This window comes from Strongylocentrotus purpuratus, unplaced genomic scaffold, assembly GCF_000002235.5.
Source record: "Strongylocentrotus purpuratus isolate Spur 01 unplaced genomic scaffold, Spur_5.0 spur5_scaffold_16, whole genome shotgun sequence".
In the NCBI taxonomy this organism is placed as follows: Eukaryota; Metazoa; Echinodermata; class Echinoidea; order Camarodonta; family Strongylocentrotidae; genus Strongylocentrotus; species Strongylocentrotus purpuratus.
In genome coordinates, this window is record NW_022145601.1 from 21,788,116 (window position 1) to 21,813,069 (window position 24,954).

Sequence of the window (24,954 nt, forward strand, 5' to 3'; positions counted from 1 at the left end):
AAAGTATAGGAGAAAAGGAAGGAAAATTGAAAAAAGGGAACAAGTTATTATTTAAAAAATTCAACTTGCTGATTTCTCTCTGCATGCCGAAAAAGATTTAAAAATCAAGAAATCTTTTTTTAATCACAAGTGCTCTAATTTTACGAGTGATAATGAAAATCATATGACGTGCTTAGAGGTATTACGCAATTTCCGGTATAGAAATATCTTGTTATTATTATTATTATGTATGGAAGTTGTATAAAAAGCAAATCAAGCCCTTCAATAACAAACAATTCTTGATTACAAATGCTTTTAAGCAAGGCACGTGTAGGGGAATAGCGTAAGAAGTATGATTAAAAAAAATGTAACTATATTCGTCTGAAGCCGCGCCTATGCTTGACCGCATTTCAACGGAACAGAACCTATAACATGGTATCGGGTTACTTCAACCGTTTAGGTGGATCTCGATATAAAGTATGATGTGTTGTGATGATTTTTAAAGTGTGTTAAGAAGGGTATATAGACGTATCCATCTCCGGTCAATACTCCTTTAACGATGTTTTCTTGGATTCATGGAGGTAAATAAAAAGGGGATCGTTTTTGCTGATCTTCCCCCGGCGTTTGACCTCTGCGTTGAACTTCGCCGTGTCAAATGTCACAAAGTCAACCAATGAGTATTCAATCTGTTTCTGATCAACGAATTCCCTTCTTTTAAAGGGGATATTTCCCCTGATATCTGGCCTAGTTTAATAAACAGAGGTAAAATGAGAGGAGGTTGTTTGTGAAAAATAGATAGAAGTCTGATACAACTCTGGAAAGTTCTAAATCATCATAATCATCATCGTTGTCATTATCACTAATATCGTCACCTGGATGGAGAGTGGCAAATGTAGATGAATGACTTGCTAAAGGACTTAATTAAGTGTCCCGCATACAGGGATGCGACACCCCGTCTAAAACATGGGTTTCATAGTCCATGTGATTAGTAGGGACTTTTAGATTTGCACGACGAGAACGTGGACTGTTTTTAAGGCAATGTGACTGGCAGTCCCTTAAACGGACGTCAAATTGTCACGCGTCGCAGTCCACGTTCTCGTCGTGCAAATTTAAAAGTCCCTATTCATTTAACCACTCACCCTCTCCGGAAAAGGGGAGTGGAAAAACTGTTGACTCTGACTGTGACGTTGAAGGCCTGGGAAGAGGTAAACTAGTAAAACACGTGTTTGTTACACTTTATCTGTAATTTGTTTGAACTTCTCTTCTAGCTATAGAGTACTATTCCATAAGGTTCATAAGGTTCATATCTATTGTCCATTTAACGATGGAAATTCGTCGAGTTACATAGTATTGCGATAAGCTTAATATATAACATATACACTCATACACAAATCATTAAACTAATTTTTGAGTTGACAGAAAACATAAACAAACAATTAGAAATCAAAACAAAGATATAGTCATGCATCGAAAATAATATACATGTAGGCAGTGATATGACGATAGGATTTTACAAGTATCGATAATGTATTGCATTATTATCATTGCTATATTCCAGCAATGTATGTAATTTAAACGAAAGTTCGAATTTTGAATGATTTTTTAAATATTTTTCTTTAAGTTGTAGAATGATGATTGAATAGAATAGTTTATATTATGATTCAATGAAATGCCATAATCGTACATGTGTTCAAGTAACCAGCTTTAGATATATCTAAGTGAAGTGAATAGTCATGAGCATTGCAAAATCATACTCTTTGTAACTCTCTCTCTCTCTCTCTCTCTCTCTCTTTCTCTTCTCCTTCCCATGGATCCCTTAATCTCTTTTCTAACGTTCTGTCTTTCTTTATCCATTTGACGCACTGTTCTCTCTAACTCTCTATCTCTCTCTCTCTCTCTCTCTCTCTCTTTCTCTCTATCTCTGCCTCTCTTTCTTTCTCTTCCCCTGTTTGTTTTCTTACGGTAGGTTTATTTCTTTTAAACAAAGCTGCCAAATAAGGAGAATCAGCATGACAAAAAGTGGCCAGTTCGAGCTCCATGACGAGACCGGAATGAAGAAGACGAAGGGCTACTTCTGTTCGACGTTACACCTCATCGTCCTGGCAATCGTGGTCGTAATCCTGCTCATCGTCGTCGGATGTATGGCTTACTTCCTGCCTGACCGGCCGTGCAAGCCGCCGACATCGAATGGTGTCGTAGGGGAGCCGACAAAATCAACGGCCCCCGAAGAGGAATGGAACGGTCGTCTGCCGCGCAACCTGATCCCCAGAATCTACCACATCTACCTCAAGCCCTACCTGCTTGAAGAAGTAAAGAAAGACAATTATTTTTCTCTTTCACTTAATTTCAAAGTAAAGTTTGTTTACGTAACCCCCCCCCCCCCCCACCCACCCCGTATTTACTTGTATGTATGTGCATGCACCTCATCCAAAAAACCAACAACTCTACGGCAAACCGTACCTGTATGAAGAGTTTAAAAAATCTACATCACTTTAATTTAAATTAACATTTTCTTCCCATTCAATTAATCTTTAAAGCATTCAAGTAGTGTGTACGTATTTCATGTTGTATGGCGCCACCTCATCCCCAAAATTATCAACGCTACTTCAAACCATACCCGTATAAAGAAGTCAATATATATATTTACTTCTTTCGCTTAATTTAAAAGTAAAGTCTGTTTTCATCCATCTACTTGTCCCCATTTTCAGAAAGGTACAGAGTACTCAACCTTATTCTCAAAACCTACTGACTCTGCGTCAAACCCTACATGCATACAAAAGTAATTAATTTATCTATTTCAATTCAAAGTCTATTTTTCAATTATTCACATTTTACAAAACTTACCAATATGGGTAAAACATTGTATTATGTAGTTCGAAGGTCATTAATTATAGGCATATACATACAAGACAGGGTTGTACGACAGGACGCTCCTTGCTCCGACGTCATTTCCGACATTAATCTTAACTTTGACCCTTGACCCAGTACTATACCTAACCCTAAACCTAACAGAAAACCCAATTGCAACCCTAACCTTAACCCCATACTTTTGACAATCGAATGTAAAGCCTTCAGCAGTTGTCGCCAAAGCAAGTGTCAGGTCATTGCCAAGACGCTTATAAAATGTTTAAGAAGGCTTGGAATCCCGTGTTAGTGGGAGCCTGTAAAAAGTACATCCTTTGGTTTATGACCAGACAATTAGAACGGCGACAAAGGGAGTTTTGTTTCAGCTTTGATGGTGATGTAATTCCTTCGGCAAGCCATCATTCTACATTTGCCACTCGCTAGATTTCTAAAATTGAGAGGGTCATTTTCTGGTAGGCAATTACCCTGTTTTCAGTCCAAAATTAACCAATTAAAAGAATGCTTCATGTCATTGTGGTTAAACCCAGTACACGCCTTTTCCTTCTGGCATTGTACCATAACAAATATAGAAATATCTCACTGGTAAAGTATGCCAAGACATCGATAGGTTGAGGGTTAGAGGTACCATGTTCCAAACACAACATGTTCGTTCCTGCAAAGGGGGGGGGGGGCTTGGTAGGGACAAACTCACGATCCACATTTTACACTTTTCCTTTGTAATTTGATGTCACAATCATAAAGTAATCAGAAAAATCGAGTGGAGCAATGCGACACAATCCAGGTCTAAAAGAAAATATGGCACAATGTTGAAGAGAAATCCTTTTGGATTTGGGCGGTAAGGACTGTAAGCCCCTTGTGAGCTCAACGGGATTGAGTTGGCTCACAAATATTGTATCCAGTTACGTCCAAAAAATATCTCCAAAAATAATGTACTTCAAGATCATTTTCAAACATCTATACAAGGTATTGTACATTGGATAACAAATAGAACTGTGTAGGTCCTTCCCCAAATTTACAGACCATGTTCTAACTGTCTTGATGAGAAAATCCAGTCTTGTAGAGTCATAGCAGAGATCACTGCCTTCGGAGTTGAGTTCACTGTTGTAAACTGTTGTTGGTGTTGTTCTTGTTTTTGTTGTTGTAATTGTTGTTTTTGTTGTTATTGATGTTGTTGTTGTTGTTGTTGTTTTTAGAGTGGAATCTACTCCAAACGAAGTGATCCCTTTTATGCCTTCCCCCCCCAAAAAAAAAAAAAAAAAAATAATAAATAATAATAATAATAAATAGATAAATAAATAAATAAATAAATAAATAAAAAAAAAAAAAAAAAAATGGATTTCACGCCGGTACATTTATATCGTGCTTTATCTGACTAGCTTAAACGTATAAGAGCCGACAAATTTTTTACCAGGGGAGTGTTTCACTAACAGTAAGATCGCATTTAAATTGGACTTAAATATGGCAGGCCATTCATGCCACTGTTTGCTCTCACCATTATGATCCTTAGATAATATTTTATCCTTCAATAATGAATTATCAAACACTATAAATTTTGTAGATTTGTTGCCATGATTTGTAAGTCCCTTGAGAGACCATTTCCAATAAATGGTGAAAGTAAACAGTGGCATGAATGGCCTGCCGTATTCAAGTTCAACTGAAAGCTAATCTTACTCTTCATGAAACACTCCCTAGGATACATACATGTTCGTGCCCTCATGTCGGTCACGTGACGCATTCACTACTAGGCCTATATAAATTGCCAAACCGCAACATTCTGAACATGACTAAAACTAGGACAACCGTTGACCTCCCACTCCGACACCAACAAATTGCTGGGGTCCCATTAGCAGTGGATCACGAGTGATGGATGTGAACCTGATCACATGAGCGCCGTATGCGGTGGTGTAGCTAGAAGGGGCGTAGGGGCATCCCCCATTAGGAATAATAGGAAAGACACAGAAAGAAAGTGAGAGTGAACATATAGAAAGACAACCCCCTCCCCCTCACACACGCATACTCTCTCCTTACCTACAATCATGCTCCTAATACATTCACAGCTACCCCTCCCCCCCCCCCCCCTGCATGATACCAGTTTCCTTGCTATGTGTGGATCCAACGATACGCCACTGCGATCACATGGTCACAAGTTTTAATGTTGTCAGTGGAGGCATCTGATTTTTTTTAAAGTGGGGGCATTAATTAAACTCAGTGGCTTCTCTAGGAAAAGGCATGCACACAGCAACTCCTCCCTCTCGTTCGGATGGTGGGGGGGATAAACTAGTAGCAATAGCTGACAGATACATTCTGACGGTGCCAGGAAAAATGGCAGAGGTAAACATGTCTGTGGTACCAGCAAAATGAGGATAATACAATGTGGAAAATAAATTTGAAATTTAAATTTTGAGATAAGGTTTGCATATATTTCTAACATTTTTCGATATTTTAATTTGGTTGATGCTTTAATATTGTTTTGGTTTTGAGTAAGTAAGTACATAGAATATAAATATTGAATGAGATCGATAAAACAGAGGATCAGTTAAAAAGATGGTACAAAAAATCTATTAAAAAATAAAAAAATTGGGGGGGACCCTCGAAAATTTGAAGAATCGCACCCCCCCCCCCCTCCCCCTTGAGCGCCGGGGGGGGGGGCGGCATCTACATGTAGAATAAGACACGGGTGCCACGTTAACCACTTGGAAAACTTTGGATCCCTCACTATACCCCTATGGATGAATTCTGCCAAGTTTGGTTAAAATCTCACAATGCGTTTTCAAGAATAAGATGGAAAGGTAACATGTTTACGGACGATGGACGGGAATGGACGGCAATAGCTCACCTTGAGCTAAAAAAAGAAATTATGGTAGTATTTGGGTCAAATAAAGGACAAAGAGGAGCAACAAAAATGAAGATTTTATTTGTGTTTTTGTAGGCTTGAAAAATGTACTCTGTGATTCATGGCTTCGCCTTTTAAACGTATGTCAAAAACTTTCACAAATTTAAAATATTCTAAGGATAACACATGAACTGTTTTCCATCTTTCCTTTTGATACTCCAGGACGTAGGGCCAGATACTCGTCTCTTCACTTTCGACGGTCAGGTCAAGATAAACATGACCTGTGACGTGGCCACCGACGTCATCACACTCCACAGTAAGAATATCACCATCCTATCCTACGAACTCGTGGACGACGTCGGAAATGCGGTAACGGTCGCCGACGTAACCTACGAAGACAGATATGACTTCGTCCATTTCCATCTTGACATGATGCTGGAGGAAGGCAGGAGCTACGAACTGGTGGTTGACTATCTCGGAGAGCTGTTGGAGGGTAACACAGGTTTTTACCGCAATAGCTACGAAGAAAGAGGGGAAACGAAGTGAGTCTACCCAGATAACCTTAAAAAAGTACTTTTGTTTTAAGATCACATTTCAGATAGTAACATGTAGTTTGGCGTGTGAATTCTTCCTCGTCATCCACTCTCCTTCCATCCATCCCTCGTATCTCCTTCTCCATCTCTGTCTATCTTTCTCTATGTCTCTCTATCTATATATCTCTGTGTCTGTATGTCTGTCTCTCTGTTTATTTCTCTCTCTCTCTCTCTCTCTCTCTCTCTATCTCTCTCTCTCTATCTCTCTCTCTCTCTCTCTCTCTCGCAGTCCCTTTCCATGATTGTGTTCTTTGTCCAACCTTAAATTTCGTCTTTCTTTTTTTCCTTTTTTCCTCCAAATTCTAGAGCTTGTCTTTCAGTTTGTGAATCAGTATTCAAATCATAAATCACAAGATATTACTAATCAACTGTTATGACAGCATTAATCAAACCATACAAATTAATGAAACCATTCAAAATCGTATTGATGTAATCATAGAACGAATAATTCTGAAGTAAACTTTGAACTTCAATCTCTGTCTCCTACTCCAGGTGGTATGCCGCGAGCCAGATGGAGGCAACGCACGCGCGCAACGCCCTGCCGTGTTTTGACGAACCGGATCTGAAAGCCGTCTTCCATACCCAGATCGAGCACCGCGCCGACATGGTCGCCCTCACCAACGGCATCGAGGAAACCGAGGTCGAGACTCAGGATGGGTGGGTCAAGACCGCGTACAGGGCCACACCCGTGATGTCGAACTATCTCCTCGCTTTCGTCGTCGGTTATTTCAACTACACGGAGCAATATTCGGATAGAGGAGTTCGGGTGAGTTGACAAAGCGGTCAAACGGTCATAGACTCTAGGCCAATTCAGGGGGAGGAAACGATCCTTCGACCCCACCTCGACTATCTGGGAAAAAACATGAATAAGACAGCAGCAGCAACGTTCAACGCAACATGACGACAAAAATAATGACTTTGACGAGGACAACGACGACGGACGAGGACAACAATAAAAGCAGGAAATATGTTTTAGGGTTAGATATTGTGACTTAGATTTCCAAAAAAAAGTAATCGCGGGAAATTAAAAATCGGGAAAAGTGGTTTGTTCCTACAGCTTAGAAAGCTGAGATAGGGCCTGTGGGATTATTACCGTAAGAAAGCAGTGAGGTCGTATTCACACATATCCTTCACGAGCAAATATTAATCACTCAATCTATATGGAGTTTGTCATAATAAACAGTATTCTCTCCCTCAGAATAGCCTAATTGATCAGACAGTAAAGATTATCATAACATTTTGCTTTATTTTGTTATAGTACCGGGTTTGGTCACGACCAGAGAAAATAGAAGCAACAAGATATGGTTTGGATATTGGAGTCAATATGACGACATACTTCGAGTCATATTTCAATATTTCCTTTGATCTCCCAAAGCAAGGTGAGTTATGAATGTATTTCTGTTTTTAAGGGAAGTTTTTGACACCCCCCCCCCCCTCTCCCTCCTCATTCAGCGACGCCTGTATGTATTTCTGTCTTAAGCCCACCGCGCACTAACCCCACGATCGTCCTGCGATCCGATTTTTCGAAGAAATGGCAATAGTATCAATCGGAAATCCAACAAACATCATATTCCTGATTTAGCTACAAACTTATACAAGTGCGTTTTTGTCAAACTCTTCTAGTCATAAAAAAAACAGAATCGGCTGTAAATCGTAGACAATCGCATTACAAGTCTGGCGTGTGATGTCACTACGATTCTAAGCCGATTTTACTTTTTCCTCTTTTGAGGAAGCATGGAATCACTTTAACTTTTGAATTTCTAAATCATATGACTAATATTCAGATCTTCGATCGTTAAGATTTTACATGTTTGAATATTCGTATCACATGTTATTGCAAACTATCCCCAATCGGATCGTAATCTAATCGTGAAGTGTTCGTGCGGTAGTTTTATTCTTTTTCTCGTCGTGTCGCAGACATGATCGCCACGTCTGTTGGAGGTGCCATGGAGAACTGGGGCCTCATCATCTATGTCGAGAGTTATCTCCTCTTTGACAGTAAGATCGACTCGGCTGAAGACAAGCAACGGGTTACCACTGTCGTCGCTCATGAACTCGCACACCAGGTACTTCAAATGTTTCTAGGGTTGATGATGGTGATGGTAGGGGGGAAGAGGAGGGGGAGGAGGATGGTGATGGTGGTGATGATCATGATTATGGTAGTGGTGGATGTACTGTAATGACGATGATGAGTATGATGATAATGATGGTGGTGGTGGTAATGGTGACTGAAAGATTGATTCCGCTCGAGACAAGTACTGTGTTGCACCAGTCATCTGCCATGAACTTGCAAAATGTTTCCAAGATTTATGATAATCACCATCATCGTAATGTTGACGATGATGAGGGGGAGGACAACGGTGGCGATGGCGCTGGTGGTGGAGATGCTAATAATTATGATGATGGGGATGATGAAGATGATGATGATGATGATGATGGTAGTGTTGGTAGGATTGGAGGTTTATGACGATAATGATGATGGAGGTCGTAATGTTGATGAAGATGATGTTGGTGGTGGAAGTGATGACAACGATGAACCATAGGGTGGTGTTCTCGCAAGCGGACTAACGTTATTCCATGATTTAATCCACCGACTAAGTATGGAATGCCAAGTGTCAATATGAATATGTTTTTGAATAATGTAATCTGTCATTAATTTTTTTTAAATGTAATATCATAATTAATAAACAAGAATATAACTATGATATAATTATGTTATCATGGTAATTTAGGGACATATCAAATTATTCAAAAATATATTCATATGGACACTTGGCATTCCATACTTAGTCGGTGGATTAAACCATGGAATAAAGTTAGTCCGCTTTCGAGAATACGACCCATAGTTTACAACCATTTTTCTTTCGCCCTACAGTGGACTGGTAACCTGGTCACTTGTGCTTGGTGGAACGATATTTGGCTCAACGAGGGAATCACCACCTACCTATCAGACCTCGGCATCGACTCCGCTAAGCCGACCTGGAGAATAGTGAGTAACCCCTTCGCTCCTCTTCCTCCTCCAATCTCCCTCCCTGTCTTCCAAATGTCCTTACTTCATCCCCTCCCTTCCCCTTCTGCCAAAAATAATGTACCAAATTAGCCGTACAAACACCCCATCTTTTTCGACATAATCCTAGATCCGCCCCTGAATTGTTATTCGAATTCATTTCGATTGTGTCATACATCTCAAATGCTGTTTCCTGAGAGTAAATTGTTTTCACTTGTACTCTTTTCCCCCTTTTTTGTTCTTCTTTAATACACGCATATATAGCATGAACAGTTTCCCATCGTGTATGAGACGGTCTTCAAGACTGATGCCCGTGTGACGTCACGTCCGGTCCGGCCGCCACCTGTCGACACCCCGGATGAAATCAGTGAACTCTTTGAAGACATATCTTACTACAAGGTAAAGAACTATTGATATTCTATTCGTTATGGTGCAAAAAAATGTCGGCAAATATGAATTTTTAAGGCTGTCGGCAGCTGAAAAAAAGTTGATGACTTGTATTAAAGTTTCAGATTGGTTTTAAATCCAATAAACTTTCTCTTAATACAAAAAAGACTCATTTCATGTATTTTAAACATCATTCTCATAATACAGAAACACCGATATATATTAAAATCGATGGTATGCTACTAGAGAAGAAAACTAAGTCCAAGTTTTGGGGAGTTCTTATAGATGAAACCTTGACTTGGAATGATCATTTACACCATGTTACAATGTGCATTTCCAAAAGGATTGGAATAATCTCCAAGCTAAAGTTTCTTCTACCCCATGCAACCTTATTCCTACTATATAATTCGCTAGTTCTCCCATATGTAAAATATTGTAATAGCGTATGGGCAAATTGTGGTTCGATTTCGATTACGTATTTGTACAGGTTTGCATTTCTTAGCTCACACTTATCCTTTATTCTATAAACTTAAAACACTAAAAAAAAAATCGATCTGAACACTACTCAAGTAGCAGTTAATATGTTTAAGTACATTAATAATCTGTTTCCACCATCCTTTGATAACATGTTTAGGTTTAATAGTTCTGTTCATTCATACTCTACTCGTATATCTGGAAACTTCCATCTTAAAAACCCCAAATTATCAATAACACACATATCTGTTAGACATTCTGGCCCGGATATTTGGAATAATTTTCCCAACAACATAAAGTCTTGTTCAACCATCTACTCCTTAAAAGCTACACTTAAACGACAAATAATACAATCATATGCTCCCCTCTCTTTAAATTAGTAGAACAAAACCGTGACTTATTTTGTTCTTTATCATGCAACTGCTTAATGCACCTGCACTTGCTCTGCACCCACTTGATCACTCAGTTTTCCGAAGAGAGTTATGTCGCCAATTCTTTTTTTTTTATGAGGCCGCCATCCACCTCTAGCCTAACCGTTCACGATGGTGGTCTCCTGCGTTCTAAATTACCTCTCTAATTCATTGAGAATATTTCATATTTCTTATCTTATCGTATGCTTCGTACATGTTTATTGTATGATATAATTGTACATGATTTTTTATTTAATTACTTTTGTAAACATTTTATTCATTGTATTTGTTATTGTTCGAAGTTTTGTACTTTGAATTTGAATTTGTATATTTTTGAACGCACAAATAAAATCAATCAAACAAAACAAATTACTGTTGGGAATATTTTAGCTTAATTTCACGTTAGCAGTAGGATATTCTGTATTACTTGTATACTGTCTTTTATCATATTCATTGGTGGTGTTGGGTGTATTGTTTCTTTCGTTTAACTGAGATTCGGGATGTTTGGGGTTCTATAACGTCCTTTAGGTAGACATTCCTCTACGTTTGCGACTCGCAACCCGAGTGAAGTGATAGGATACAAGATAGTGCCCGGATGCTGTAAGAGTAAAAATGGTACAGGAGCCTCTGATGCACCACTGTATGAATAACACATTAATTTTGCATTGTATTTATCAATACTATACAATTAATACACAGCAGTGAGTGCATTACCGCCTCATGCGTGTTAGACTGTTCCAAAGGTACCGAGTGTGGGTAATTTTACTAATGCCCGAAAAAATGATGTGTATTTTTATAAGATTATGTTTTATTTGTTTTATAACATGATTTGGATAATGACCGGTCATTATCCGAATTACGCATTAGGCGAAATAAATGCCTGGCCATGTGTACGCTCTCAACCAATTGTTTGATTAGGATCCACGTCAGCATCTTATAAACTGTAATATCTTAGGCCTACGTGATAATTGTGAGCGAAACTTTATGATGACAATGATTATGATGATAAAGTTGGTGGAGATGATAATGATGATGATGATGTTGGCATCTTATATGGCCCCAATATCTACCTCGACTGGGAGCTCATGGCACTCGCTCTTAAATGTCATAGCTAGTTCGTCACTAGAAGTTGTCATTTCAAAAATGTTCCTTTCAATGGAGATGGTACGTGGGAGGAACTTTTCAGGGGGCGGGTGGGACAGCCACGGCTAGTTTTAGATCTACGTCGACATAGTGGACCGCTACGAGTGACGTCCTTTTAAGGCACTGGCAGTGCCTTAAAAGGAACTCACAGTGCATTAAAAGGACGTCACACACTGTAAAAAAAATAATAGTCGAAATAACTCAATAAAATTGAGGAAAAGAATTGCCTTATTTTTATTAAGTAAATATTACCTACGGCATCTTAAGTAGAATTTACTTATTTTGCTGAATAAATTTTTACTCAGTTAAATCGAGTTACATTAACGTAAATAATTTAAGTATTGTAATCATTTTAGATAATTAAAAAAAAGCTATGATAGGATTACATATTGCACGATTTGGTACCCATCTAATCTAACAAGTAACATCCACTAATCACTAACACTACTTTTATTTAAGATTTAACCATATATATCTACCACCATCACAAACTATTACATACGCTTCAATTCGACACATATTGAAAGGCTCCAAATTTTATATATACTTGATCGTAGCATCTTAAAAGGAAAATTGGTTGACAATTTCCTGAAATATCAAGTTTTGATTTGTTTTGAACTGGGTAACAATTAAAAATTGTCTTGTCTTTGCTTAGCCATGTTAAATGAATGAGTAAATGTTTTAAAGTCCTTAAATTTTCATTCAACCACAAAAAAGAATTGTTTTATTTAAAAAAGAGTTTAATTTGGTCTTAATGAATATTCATAAATTATGTAAATATTTCTATTACGCACTGCATCGGTCCTTACTTTAAAAAGATAAGAATAATCAACATAAATTGTTTGAGTAATACGTATAATTTCTGATTTTGAGTTAAAATTACTAAATTAATACAAGCTGAAATTACTTAAAGTTCTTATGTATTTGATTTTACTTAAATATTCCACGTATGTTCTACTAAATTGAAAGTTTGAGTTAGCAAGACTTAAATTTAGTGCGTAAGTGGCAAAACTAATGTTTTCAAGTAAATTCTACATGGAAAAAATACGTAAAAATTACCAATGAACAAATTCTTTTTTACAGTGCACGTAGCAGTCCACTATGTCGACGTGCAAATTTAAAAGTCCCTAGTGATGTGTAGAATGAACATACGTATATATTGTGCTGAGTTGGGACCACGTGGTATTGAAAGAGCGTTGGGCGTTCTTGAACATGATGTAACTTATGACCGCATTCAACATAATATGGGCGTGCATGGCGTATCTCAACTATATCTCACAACATTCAACGGTTTGCTTAAATCTTGGTTCTTTGTTGAATTTTTTTCTAGGGAGCTCAAATTACCCGGATGTTGAGGAACATGCTCGGCGAAGAAGTATTCATGAGCGGTATTCGCCATTACCTGAATAGACACAAAATGGACGTCGTAGTCACTGATAACCTTTGGGCAGCTTTCACCGAGGTATTGTTTCTCTAAATTAAAAAAAAAATAGCAAAAAAATTATTTATAGTTTAGCAAAGGAAATTGAGTGGAAAAGAAAGAAAATCAAATTTACAATAAACAGAAGTGGCAAGAATTAATGTACTACCGCATGTCTCTTCTGGAATGTAATACAAACATGATGATAAATAATATTCTCGCAAATTACATGGTTTGATTTCCCAACTCAGGTCGATAAGGGCATCGGTGACAACGACGTCAAGAAGATCATGGACACGTGGACGCTCCAGATGGGTTTCCCCGTGGTCGATCTCCAGCGCATCAACGACCACCAAGTAAATGCTTCACAGGAACGCTTCCTAGTCGATCACGACGCCGACGCAGAAGACAAATACGGCGATCTGGGGTATGTGAACAGTGATTCATGCCAGAAAGCTATATTTCACAATTTTTTTCCGACGAAATCATGGAAGGTTTCCCGACGAGTGAAATAAACAAAAGGCATTTAAAATGTTATATTATAGATAAATTGACTGTTATGAGAGGCACCACTGTTTCTATAATAGCTCAAGGGGTCGTTACATCCTGATATGACCCCTCGGTGCACCACCAGTTGAGTAAAGACTTGTTAAAACATCACAGAAAATCTGAGACACTGTCTCTAAATCTTCGCTGGAAAGTTGTCTGAATGTTACGATCATTCGGGAATTGTAGACAAAAATCACTGTACGGTATCCGCGCTCGCACAAAGAAACTTTGTGCACCTAAACCAATGGGGATCTCAGCAAACTGTATTTATGCCGCCCGTTACCCGGGGCAACGGGCATCTTAAAAAAACTATTGACCGGTAGGCGGGCATGCGGGCATCTTTTAAAAAAGTATTGACCGGTAGGAGGGGATGGCTAAAATCACGACTCCACGACTAATCAGATGACTAGATTTATTCAACATACTAAAGAGAGCTATTTTTTTTTTCTATTGAACGACGAACATGGAGTTGATTATTACATATATACATGTATATGTAATTATAATGTCAAATGTTTAAATAGTTATGTATTTCATATTTTTCCTTAGATACCTCTGGTATATCTACCTAACCTATACACAGAAGACAGATGCCAATTTCGAAATGCCGCTTTCTACATGGATCCAAAAAGAACCGTGGGGTAAGAATTTCAACGTACAATGTTGCCCAAAAAGATGGAATAATGTTTTCTCGCCTCTTTTCTTGAAAGATGAAGTTTATAAGTGCTCAGTATGTTATTGATCTATTGACCGAATATCTAATTTTTCTCAGCTCTGGTCGAGTTGTCACCCTCCATGGGGAACGAGGATTGGTACCTGGCGAACGTTAAGCAGTCCGGATTCTTCCGCGTTGACTACGATGACGAAAATTGGGCTCGACTCGGTAAACAGTTGGTTGATGACCACACGGTGAGACAGATTTACGTATAGTTGTAACGGTATTTCTGTTTGTTGTTTACACTGATTATGTCGTTGTAGCTGTTGCAACTAAGTACTGATGGTGATAGATAATGTTGATGTTGGTATTGCTATTGATACTAATGTTGATGATGGTGTTGATGATGTCAAAATGTTGATGGTGTTGATGATGTCAAAATGTTGATGAGGTTTATGTGTTAATGGTAATGATACTGTTGATGAACTTGATGTTGTAAATGATCTTGATGTTGAAGAGTTAACGTTGATCTTGATGATGATGATGACGATGATGATGATGACGGCGAGGAGGATGACGTTGATGGTGATGTTGATATTGATGATGATGGTGTTAACGATGGTGGTGGTGATAGTGTGATGTTGATGATGTTGTTGCTTTAGTACATGATAAATATGTTGCAGAAAATGTTGCTGTTCATTATGATAACGATGATATAATTGATGAAATTGATGCTGAAGGCGTTAATGATAATCTTGATAGCGGTGATGTTGATGATCTAGATTATTATTTTTTTATTATTTTTTTACTGATGATAATAATGTTAATACATGTATCAATATTAATTATCATACTGTATTGTTGATAGTAAAGATATATTTTTTTAAATAATTTTGACGTTGATGATGCTGATATACTTGATAATTTTCTTGACGTTGATGACTTTGCTGTTTAATTATGGTAATGTAGATGATAAAGATCCTGTTTTCCAGGATTTAGATGTCGACGAAGTCCACCATGTCCCAAGCACGACAAAGTATAGTATTTGTGAATGGCGCTCGCGTTAAGTGTCTCATCCGCGGATGCCGACCCCATAATGATGGTTCTAGGACACCTACCCCTTGGACATTCACCCCCCAGTCAACTACCCCCAGGACAACTACCCTCTAGGACAACTACCCCGGACAACTACCCATATGGAAACGTTGTTTCATCCGCTCAATCTGACTTGCGTACATAGAACAAATAAGCATTTTTCCATGAAAAAGTGAAGTTTTCTAAAAATGTGCGTTTCTTTCCAGCATTGGGGCGCCCGGAAGTCTCTCGGGTAACATTTCATAAAGTATAATATAAAAAGACCATATGCAAATTTTCTGTACTTTTGTCGGAAAAAATACATTTATCCAGCACAATGTCGTCTCTTTTTGCGTTGGAGAAGAGCAAATAGCGAGTTTCAATCACACTTTGGCCGCTCTCGCAAGCTCTCACTCGTTTCACCGTGGTCAAGAGACTTTGGGGCAAGCGATTAATAAAAATGCTAATCGTTAGCTTTCTTCTGGTATCAAACTTGTTTTGATTGATTGTATAATTTTGTCGGAATAAAGGAAACAAAAAGGGTCGACCAATAACTTATCAGCGTCTGAATTGACCTCTTGACCTTGAATTCCCTGATGCAAGCGCACTAATGACGTCATCTTCGCTAAATCAGTGTCTTTTATCGTAAAATGCGACACTTTCACAATGTTTATACATCTTTTTTAAATTATTAGTAAGATATAACATATTTTTTCTTATATCACTGAAGTTTTGGGTTTTATTTAATGAGTAATTTTAAAATAAGACCCATTTTAATGTTTTAATTTACTGGATCGTACCATTAAAGTCGCAGGGTAGAAAGATGCAGTTTCCAACCGCGCCAAATTTAATTTACGTTCCGACATTCTGTTAAATGGGTTCGTGTTGTTAAGAATCCACTGCTTTCTGCTCCAACAAACGTCCACATGCGGAGTCGTTTATCAACTAAATTATTCAAATTTATGGATGCTTCCTATAGCCTCCCAGGTGTTTGTGTTGCTGTTGAAGCATTTCATTCACCTGCTATCATTCTTTGTACTCCAATTGCCAGAACGCATATTTCATTTTGGTTTTATAGTTTCATCGGAGTCGTTTATCAACTATATGTATTCAAATTTATGAAAGCTTCCTCCCCAGGTAAGTTGTGGTGTTTATGCATTTTATTCACCTGTTATTATTCTTTGTACTCCAATTGTTAGAATAAAAAATGCATTTTGGTTTTATAGTTTCATGCAATAAGTAAGTCAATAAAAGAGTATGTTCTGCACAAAAAACAACGTGTGTCCCTATTGTACAATGTAATTTGTCCCCTCATTTTGTAATAGTTAATTTACCCATTCACATAATGGAACTACCTGCCCGATGAAGCCAGTGGCCTGTGACCCCTGAGCACTCAACACCGTGTGGGAGTCAGTTCGTGGTCAAATTCTTTTATGAGACAAATACAAGCAAACGTTTCCATATGCTCCGACAACTACCCCCTAGGACAACTTTCCCCCCGGACAACTACCCCCTAGACAACTACACCCCAGACAAATACCCCCTATGACAACCACCCTCTAGGACAACTACCCCCGGACAACTATCAGGGAGTTGTTTGTCTGGGGGTAGTTGTCCGGGGGTAGTTGTCCTGGTGGTAGTTGTCAATGGGTAGTTGTACTCGTAGGTAGCCGTCCTAAAGGGTGGTTTCCCAAGGAGGTAAATGTCCTAGGGGGTAGTTGACTGGGGGTGGTTATCCGGGGGTGCATGTCCAGGGGTAGGTGTCCGGATACGCATAATGATAGTTACAATTTTGTCCTAGGTGTTGCCAGTAGAGTCTCGCGCTCAGCTCATCAACGATGCATTTACTCTGGCTAAGGTTGGGCGACTTGATTACCCCCTAGCCTTTGATCTGACCCTCTACATGGTGAATGAACTTGACTATGTACCATGGGAGGCGGTCCTTGGGTTTTTGTCCCACATCAGAGATATGTTCGGGACGTATTCTGGTTACGGGCATTTAGAGGTAAGCATCACTATTAAACAGTCAAACCTGCTTTAGTGACCACCTGTCCACAAAGACCACCTGTCTACAAGGACCACATTTTTTGTTTCCCTTGAAAATGGTTTCTCATTGAAACATGTACTTCAGGCCCCTGTCTAAAAAGACCACCTGTCTACAAAGGCCACTTTTTGTGTTTCCCTTGGGCGGTCACTATAGACAGGTTTGACTGTAGTAATGATGATGATGATGATAATAATAAAAATGATATTAATAATGACAATAATAATAATAATCATCATCGTGATGATAATAATAATAATGATATTGATAATAAGAGCAATCAAAATGATAACAACAACAATAATAATAATAATAATAATAATAATAATAATAACAAATCTGAATTTAAATACCGTCTTTAAGTGTTTTAAAGATATTAATATTTATCCCGGGCAGTACAATCGGTTGATACTGAAGCTAGATATTTTCGCTTCCTTAGCCAATGACAGATTTTTCGTCAACTTTTGTTTTTGTATATTCTTGTATAATGAAAACAATCCTAAATGACTTATTCTATTTCAATCAATTTGTTTCGATACGATTTGATTTGATTTGTTCTTTCCTCTTGTTTATTGCTAGAGCTACATGCACCAACAGGTCCAGACATTGTACACTGCAGTCGGATGGGACGACGACCCGGAAACAGACCCTCATCTTGAACAGTAAGTGTCAAACGGGCAAAAAGCCACACATAAACACGTGCCCCTCTGCGCCCCTTTGCGCCCCTCCCCCTTCCATCGGCTTCCTCGCGCCTGACTATATTCACAATCGGGTACAAAACATAGTTTTACAGACTTGTACATTCTTTTGAAATTAAACTTTGTGAACCTTTTAACGTCACCATCCCCCTCCCCCCCCCCCCCCCCCCAAAAAAAAACGAACCGGGGTCTGTCGAAGTCAGTTTTGTAGGCAAAGAGCTGAGTGAACCGCTGACAGAATACCGCTAAACCTGCCTACCGCTAAACCTGCCTACCTCTTTTGTCTTTTGTATATTGCCTTCATGTAGCAGGGGTGTCGCTGTATCAATTCTCATTAAGAGATCGCATCAAATGTGCCGACAACATGGCCTAGAAATTCCAATCAGCCCCCCCCCCCCCCCCACAAAAAAAGGGGGGGAGAAGGTTCTCAGTCATAATTTTCATTTGCCGACAGTGGAACTGGTTGACAGATTATCAATTAATTTAAACAGCTTTTATTCTTGTTTTTTTTTATTTTAACTCTTTTTAATTCAGCAAAAATCGTTATGAATTTTGCATAGCCCCCATCGCCCGTCTATTGACGCTCATCAGCCCCCCCCCCCCCTCTTGTAGATTGTTAGTCTAATGTACTACTCAATATTTGATTCATTAAAACAGATTAAATAGGATCAACACCATTGAAACATCATGTAAATATAGCAACCAAGATTGTCTCGACAAAGCGTCCGCCCTCTACCGCCAGTATATGGAGCATGATGCTAATAACACCGAGAATAAAGCAGATTATGATATCAATCCGTAAGTATAATCATCGATTTACACTGAAAAGCAAAGCAATAAAAAAAAATAAAAAAAGCAATAATTTCCACTATAAACACATATTTAAAAAATCCTTGACAAATTGCCATATTGGTTGATACTGGCTTGGTAAATTAAAGGCTTGTTGAAAGTGGCCCCTTTAAAGTTTATTGTCCAATTTAGAACTTAAAGATACTATGTCCCTTCTGCAGCCAACATCGAATTATAGAGAACTTTGCAGGAATTATGAATATGTCATGTATGTCCTATCTGTGAAATCTAAACATTAGCAGTGTCCTAGTATTGAAATATTGCAAGGAAACCCGTATACCTTCTAGACTTTAATGTCAGACACTATTGAGTGACTGACTGACATTTTTTTCTTTGGTAATACCATACATAAAATGAGCTGTAACAGGTACATGAGCATTTGTCTACATCAATAACCCACTTAAGTCGATTCCACAACTAATGGTTGTCATTTTCCTGTTAAAGCCATTTTCAAGCCCTTTCGTTTTGAGGGAAGTTCTAAATTAGTATTGTCTTTCAAATGCCGTTGGAATTTAACCTTTTCATTTTGTTGGCCTGCACATAGGACATGGTACCTTTAACTTGCTTCTTTTTTTTACTGTTCATTTTTAAATGTTCTATTCGAAAAGAAGAAGTAAAATGATTAGTCTAATTGATTATTATGAGCTAAGGGTGCTTCTCGCTATGTACTTGATAGTACATGTAGAAGATAAGATATAGATATTCCGAATAGACTACTAAACATCAGGTAATTAAGGCTGTTGTCCGAATGTTTGAAAATTCGAAATTCGTGGAGGTGACATTGTAGAATTCTCTGTCACTCATGCAATTATTGGTTGAGAGCGTACACGTGACCAGGCATTTAGTTTGCCTAACATGTAATTTTGATAATGACCGGTCATTATCAAATGTTAAAATCATGCTATATAACATCACTTTGTAAAACAAATAAAAGATCTGATACACATCATTTTGTTCGGGAATTAGTATCATTGCCCACACTCAGTCGTGTTAGAATGTTCCAAAGGTATATTGTGTGGGTAATTCTTACTAATGCCCTCACTGCTGTGTATTATTTGTATAATATATGTATATATTAGATATTAATGTTGCCGACTTTGAGGAGAAAACATAATTCCATTGCCATTTAAAACCTCTGTCCCTCATGCCTGTCCGCAGCATAACTCCTAATCTTAAGAAGACGGTTTATTGCTATGGAATCCAAGAAGGAGGGCAGAAGGAGTGGAACTTCGGCTGGAAGAAGTTTACCGAGGATAAAACCAAGCATTCGATTTGGCTCAAAGCTCTTTCCTGCTCCAAAAGACCCTGGATACTCAACAGGTTATTATTTTGTTATCATTAATACAAATATTTCCTTAAAGGTAATACAAAGTTTTGGGAAATTTTGAAAATTGGGTGGATAGTGATTCTTCACAATTTTGATATATTTGGATGCCCCCGTGGATGTATTATAAGCACTAGAAATTTTAGCCCCTAAAACGCTTCTGCTTTTGAGAAAAATTGAATATAAAAATTAACCGGTGCTCCCGGTAAATTTTGATAAATTTCAAATAGCTCCTACGGCCGTACAATGGTAGCTGCGACCATGAAAATCTCAGAATGTGTAGTTGTGATATATAATGTCCAAATGGGAACAACTAAATGGTCGATTTTAGTCAAGAAACATCGTTGTATAGCTTAATTCCAATCTTGACCTTGAGAGGGAGTTATACAAAAAAGAGAGTTTATTATTTACAATGTCATAACTTTAGACTCAAATTCAATCGCGACAACGATCACTGAATATTCTAGGATCGCATACTTCCAATATGTTCATTTGAACCAAATTCATGACCCCATACCAAAACTTTGTATTACCTTTAAAGTTAGTTCATCAGAATAACAAGAATCAAACATACCGGTCCTAAATTTATACAAAGTAATCCATTCAAATTTAAATACAAAGAGACCCGGTTATGCTAACAATCAAGAGAGAAAACAACATACAAGTATTGTTGTGAGAAAACGTGCAAACAGTGTAATATTACAAGCTAAAAATACGAAATGGGTAAAATTAAACCATAATAATATAAGAAGAATGGACTAAGAATGAAGGAAGAGAGATGAGTATAAGTGAATTTCGAAGAAAGGAAAGAGAAAGGGAAGGAGTGAGAGAAAAGGAATGAGAAAAGGCAAAGTAAAAGTTGAATAGAAAACTATTAATAGGTCAAAATGGGCCAAATATTTGATTTCGTATATGGCATCATTTGTGTACATTATACATTTTAATAGTAAAGAAACAATGATCTCTTTTGTTTCTTACATTATTCATAGTTATTTTGTAATCTCTCGTTGTGTAATTAAATTGAAGAATAATATCGATCGCGTATTTTTTTCTTGAAGCGATTGACATTCACAATTATTCTGTCATAAATTCTCCAAAGCCGTTCTTGTCCTTTTCTACATAATTATGTGAACCGAACCTCAACACATACAGGATTGTGTACAACTGTGACAAGAAAGGGATCAAAGTTGTTAGACCAACCAAGCCACGATAAGCATCTACATGTACATGAATGCGAAAGCCAATGTGGTATGCTTAGCAATTTGAGCCTAGTAGCTCTTGTTGTAATGTTCCCCAGGGAGTGGAGAACGTGCATACATTGTATTCGGGCAATCCAGAATCCGATGACCGGGTAATAACGTATAGCGCTTAGAAACTCTGACATTCCCGACATATTCAGCGACATATAAGCAAAAGTGTTATCATTATTATTGATGCATTCAATAACCAGTCGAACCATTGCCAATTTGAGTTTCACGTTGTGTCTGGTATTTCTACAGATTTCTGTATTACTCTCTCAATACAACACACCTAGCAAAGCGAGATTCGTCTGTCATCATCAAGTACGTGTCTCAGAACGCCGTCGGTCGGGCACTCGCTTGGAATTTTGTACGGAATGAGTGGGACGACCTGAAGGAATAGTATGATCACTTTTCTTTGTTTTTTGTTTTGTTGTTTTTTCTGAATTTCATTTTGCTGACTAGGAAGGGACTGCTGACTGGGAAGGAATCGGTCTTACGACGTGTAAGGGGAACATTGTTGCCCCCCCCCCCCCCCACCAAACAAAAATAAAATAATAATAATAATAATAATAATAATAATAATAATAATAATAATAATAATAATAATAATAATAATAATAATAATAATAATAATAATAATAATAATAATTAATAAATTAATAAATAAAATGATTATTTAAAAAAAAAAATACGATACCAAAATACCAAAATACCAACAAAAAAGTGTGACTTCTATGAAATAAAGAATGAGGTATTTGAAGAAAAAATGCCTTTAGGTTGATTTCTTGGTAGCGTTGCTATAGTGTTCATTCCAAGCAGATTTATATGGGAAATACATTATTGCAATCGTATTTGATTTCAATTCTCGAAAGTCTTGGCTATCGCGGTTTTTCTTCTATTCCTTCTTCTTCTCATTTTAACTACAAATACAGTTACGGCGGTGACGAACTTTCTAAGAACACGGATCTACAGAACATGATATCCGATGTTACGGCAAACTTCAACACACCGCTTGAACTTCAAGATGTATGTATAATATTCTAATAGACCCAAGGTTAAAGGTAATACAAAGTTTTGGTAAATTTTGAAAATTGGCTGGATAGTGATTCTTTACAATTTGTAAATATTTGGATGCCCCTGTGGGTGTATTATAAGCACCAGAAAATTTAGCCCCTAAAACACTTCTGCTTTCGAGAAAATTTGAATTAAAAAATTTACCGGTGCTCCCGGTAAATTTAATTTCAAATAGCGCCTACGGCCAAACAATGGTAGCTGCGACCATGAAAATCTCAGAATATGTAGTTGTGATATATAATTTCCAAATGGGAATAGCCAATCGGTCGATTCTAGTCAAGAAACATTATTTTATAGCTAAATTGATATCTTGACCTTGAGAGGGAGCTATACAACATGAACAGCTTATTATTTACAATTTCATCACTTTAGACTCGATTTCAACAGCGACAACGGTTAATGAATATTGTAGGATCACATATGCTTCCAATATGTTAATTTGAACCAAATTCATGACCCCATACCAAAACTTTGTATTACCTTTAACTTGGACCAGAAAATTAGACAAAGTTTTAGGGAAAGGTATACTTTTTCCATAAAATGCATGAACAAGTATGGAAAAGTATTTAAAAAACATCAAACATATTAGCAACTTGGTTATAAGAGGTATGGGTAAAATTTGATCTTACATCAAGAAGAGGTGCAGTCCTAGAATAAATTGTTTTCAATGGAAGATGAAGGCCAGAAAGAGTTTGAGGGAAATCGGAACACCAATAAGAAAGTTTTGACTATTGAAACGAAAATAACATCAGAACCGAAGGAAAACTAAGAATACAACTAATTATCGTTTTCTCTTTTTCTTTTAGCTTCTTGCATTCGGCGAAGACAGGGACTTTGGATCAGCGAAGAGTAAATACGCGAAGGCGATAAAAAAGATACAAACAAATATTGCATGGATAGAGAATTACGCAAAGACAATTTCACAGTGGTTGGAAGGAGCCGTCCCTAATGATGGGGAGTAAAAAAAAAAGGGGGGCACCCCAATCTTTGGCGTATCCAACAGAGGATTATGCAGGCGGACGCCCTCTCTGGAAAATAAGCCAGTACATAATTATTAAAGCGTGTCTACCTTGAACGGGGGCTACCTATTAAAGTATACCTCACTCCCCTCCAGCAGTCGACTTCTAGATACGCTTCTGCAAGTCGTCGAACCTCACAATGTCATCGCCATCATCATGGCCACCGTCCAGTTGTACAGAGATTAATTATTAAGTGCTGTAGTTACGACGAGAACATGCCCACCCCCCCCCCCCCCCACCCATCTTCATCAAGAGAGAGTAACGAAGAAAAAGGAAAGTGAGATTTGGGAAAGGAACGTGGAAATAATGTGATAGGGCACCTCTCCCACCCTCCCCCCTCCCCATCTTATTGGCCTCATCAATGTTGTATTGCATCCACCATGTAAGATCGGTAAACCACCACCACCCCCCCCCCCTTCCCATAATGCAAGTGCCCCCATAATGGCTCTAACCTCTTTATTCCACAAAATATCATTTAATATTTAGTTATCAAAATCATGTCTCACATAGATGTACATGTACATCTACATCTACATATATACATGTAGTTTGTAGTTCTAATATGTAGTAACATAAGTTTCATGCGATTGCTGTTCGTAATTACGAAGCCGTGATTGTAAAAAACTGAAGTTTGCCTAATTATTTCTTCGTTTTGTTTTGTGTACAGATGTAGAAATGCATGTTTATTATTATTATAGCTTTTCGAATTAATTCTTTTCTAATCGTATTCAAATACAAATTATAAACCAAGATTTACTTTGGGGATTTATCTGTGACGATGGCATGTGACAAAATATATTTGCTATTTATTCCACAAATACGTATATTACTATGACAATAAGTAAAGAGGAAATAGAATAAACGGGTGTTACATAGTAGACTATGACAACATTGACGTGCCACGTACAAACGCACACACACGTACAAACACACACGCACTCCCACACAACATCTTGACGAAAATTTAAGATTGACCAAAGATTGACTATGCGTGTTACAAACTTCTGAAAAAGGTATTGTTTACACAAACTACAAAAGAAATATTTTGTATACAATACTATAATACCAATTTATTATAATCATGATAATTGTGGTGGATACTGTTTGAATTTTACTTTGGTGTTTTATTTTTCTTCACGGCTTTATATATATATATATATCTGTGTTTCTGTCAGCTTGCATCAATATTCTTTCTTTCTCTCTCTCTCTCTCTCCCTGCCTCTCTCTCTCTCTCTCTCTAGTTCTCTCTCTCTCTCTCTCTCTCTGACTCTCTCTCCCTCCCCCTCTCTCTCTCTCTCACTGTGACTCTCTCTCTC

General features: G+C 37.7%; 1 protein-coding gene across 1 annotated transcript; it reads left to right on the top strand.

Moving 5' to 3' along the window:
• The first annotated feature begins 1,959 nt into the window (after positions 1-1,959).
• Positions 1,960-23,814, top strand: LOC580123 (aminopeptidase N). The gene is made up of 18 exons (XM_030987473.1): positions 1,960-2,288; positions 5,900-6,219; positions 6,763-7,036; positions 7,529-7,649; positions 8,188-8,336; positions 9,146-9,259; positions 9,542-9,676; positions 13,022-13,153; positions 13,363-13,538; positions 14,210-14,301; positions 14,433-14,569; positions 17,191-17,394; positions 18,013-18,095; positions 18,789-18,929; positions 20,139-20,300; positions 21,804-21,944; positions 22,478-22,571; positions 23,426-23,814. The coding sequence occupies exons 1-18, from the start codon at positions 1,989-1,991 to the stop codon at positions 23,579-23,581; spliced, it is 2,931 nt and encodes a 976-aa protein (XP_030843333.1). The 5' UTR covers positions 1,960-1,988; the 3' UTR covers positions 23,582-23,814.
• The last annotated feature ends 1,140 nt before the right edge of the window (positions 23,815-24,954 follow it).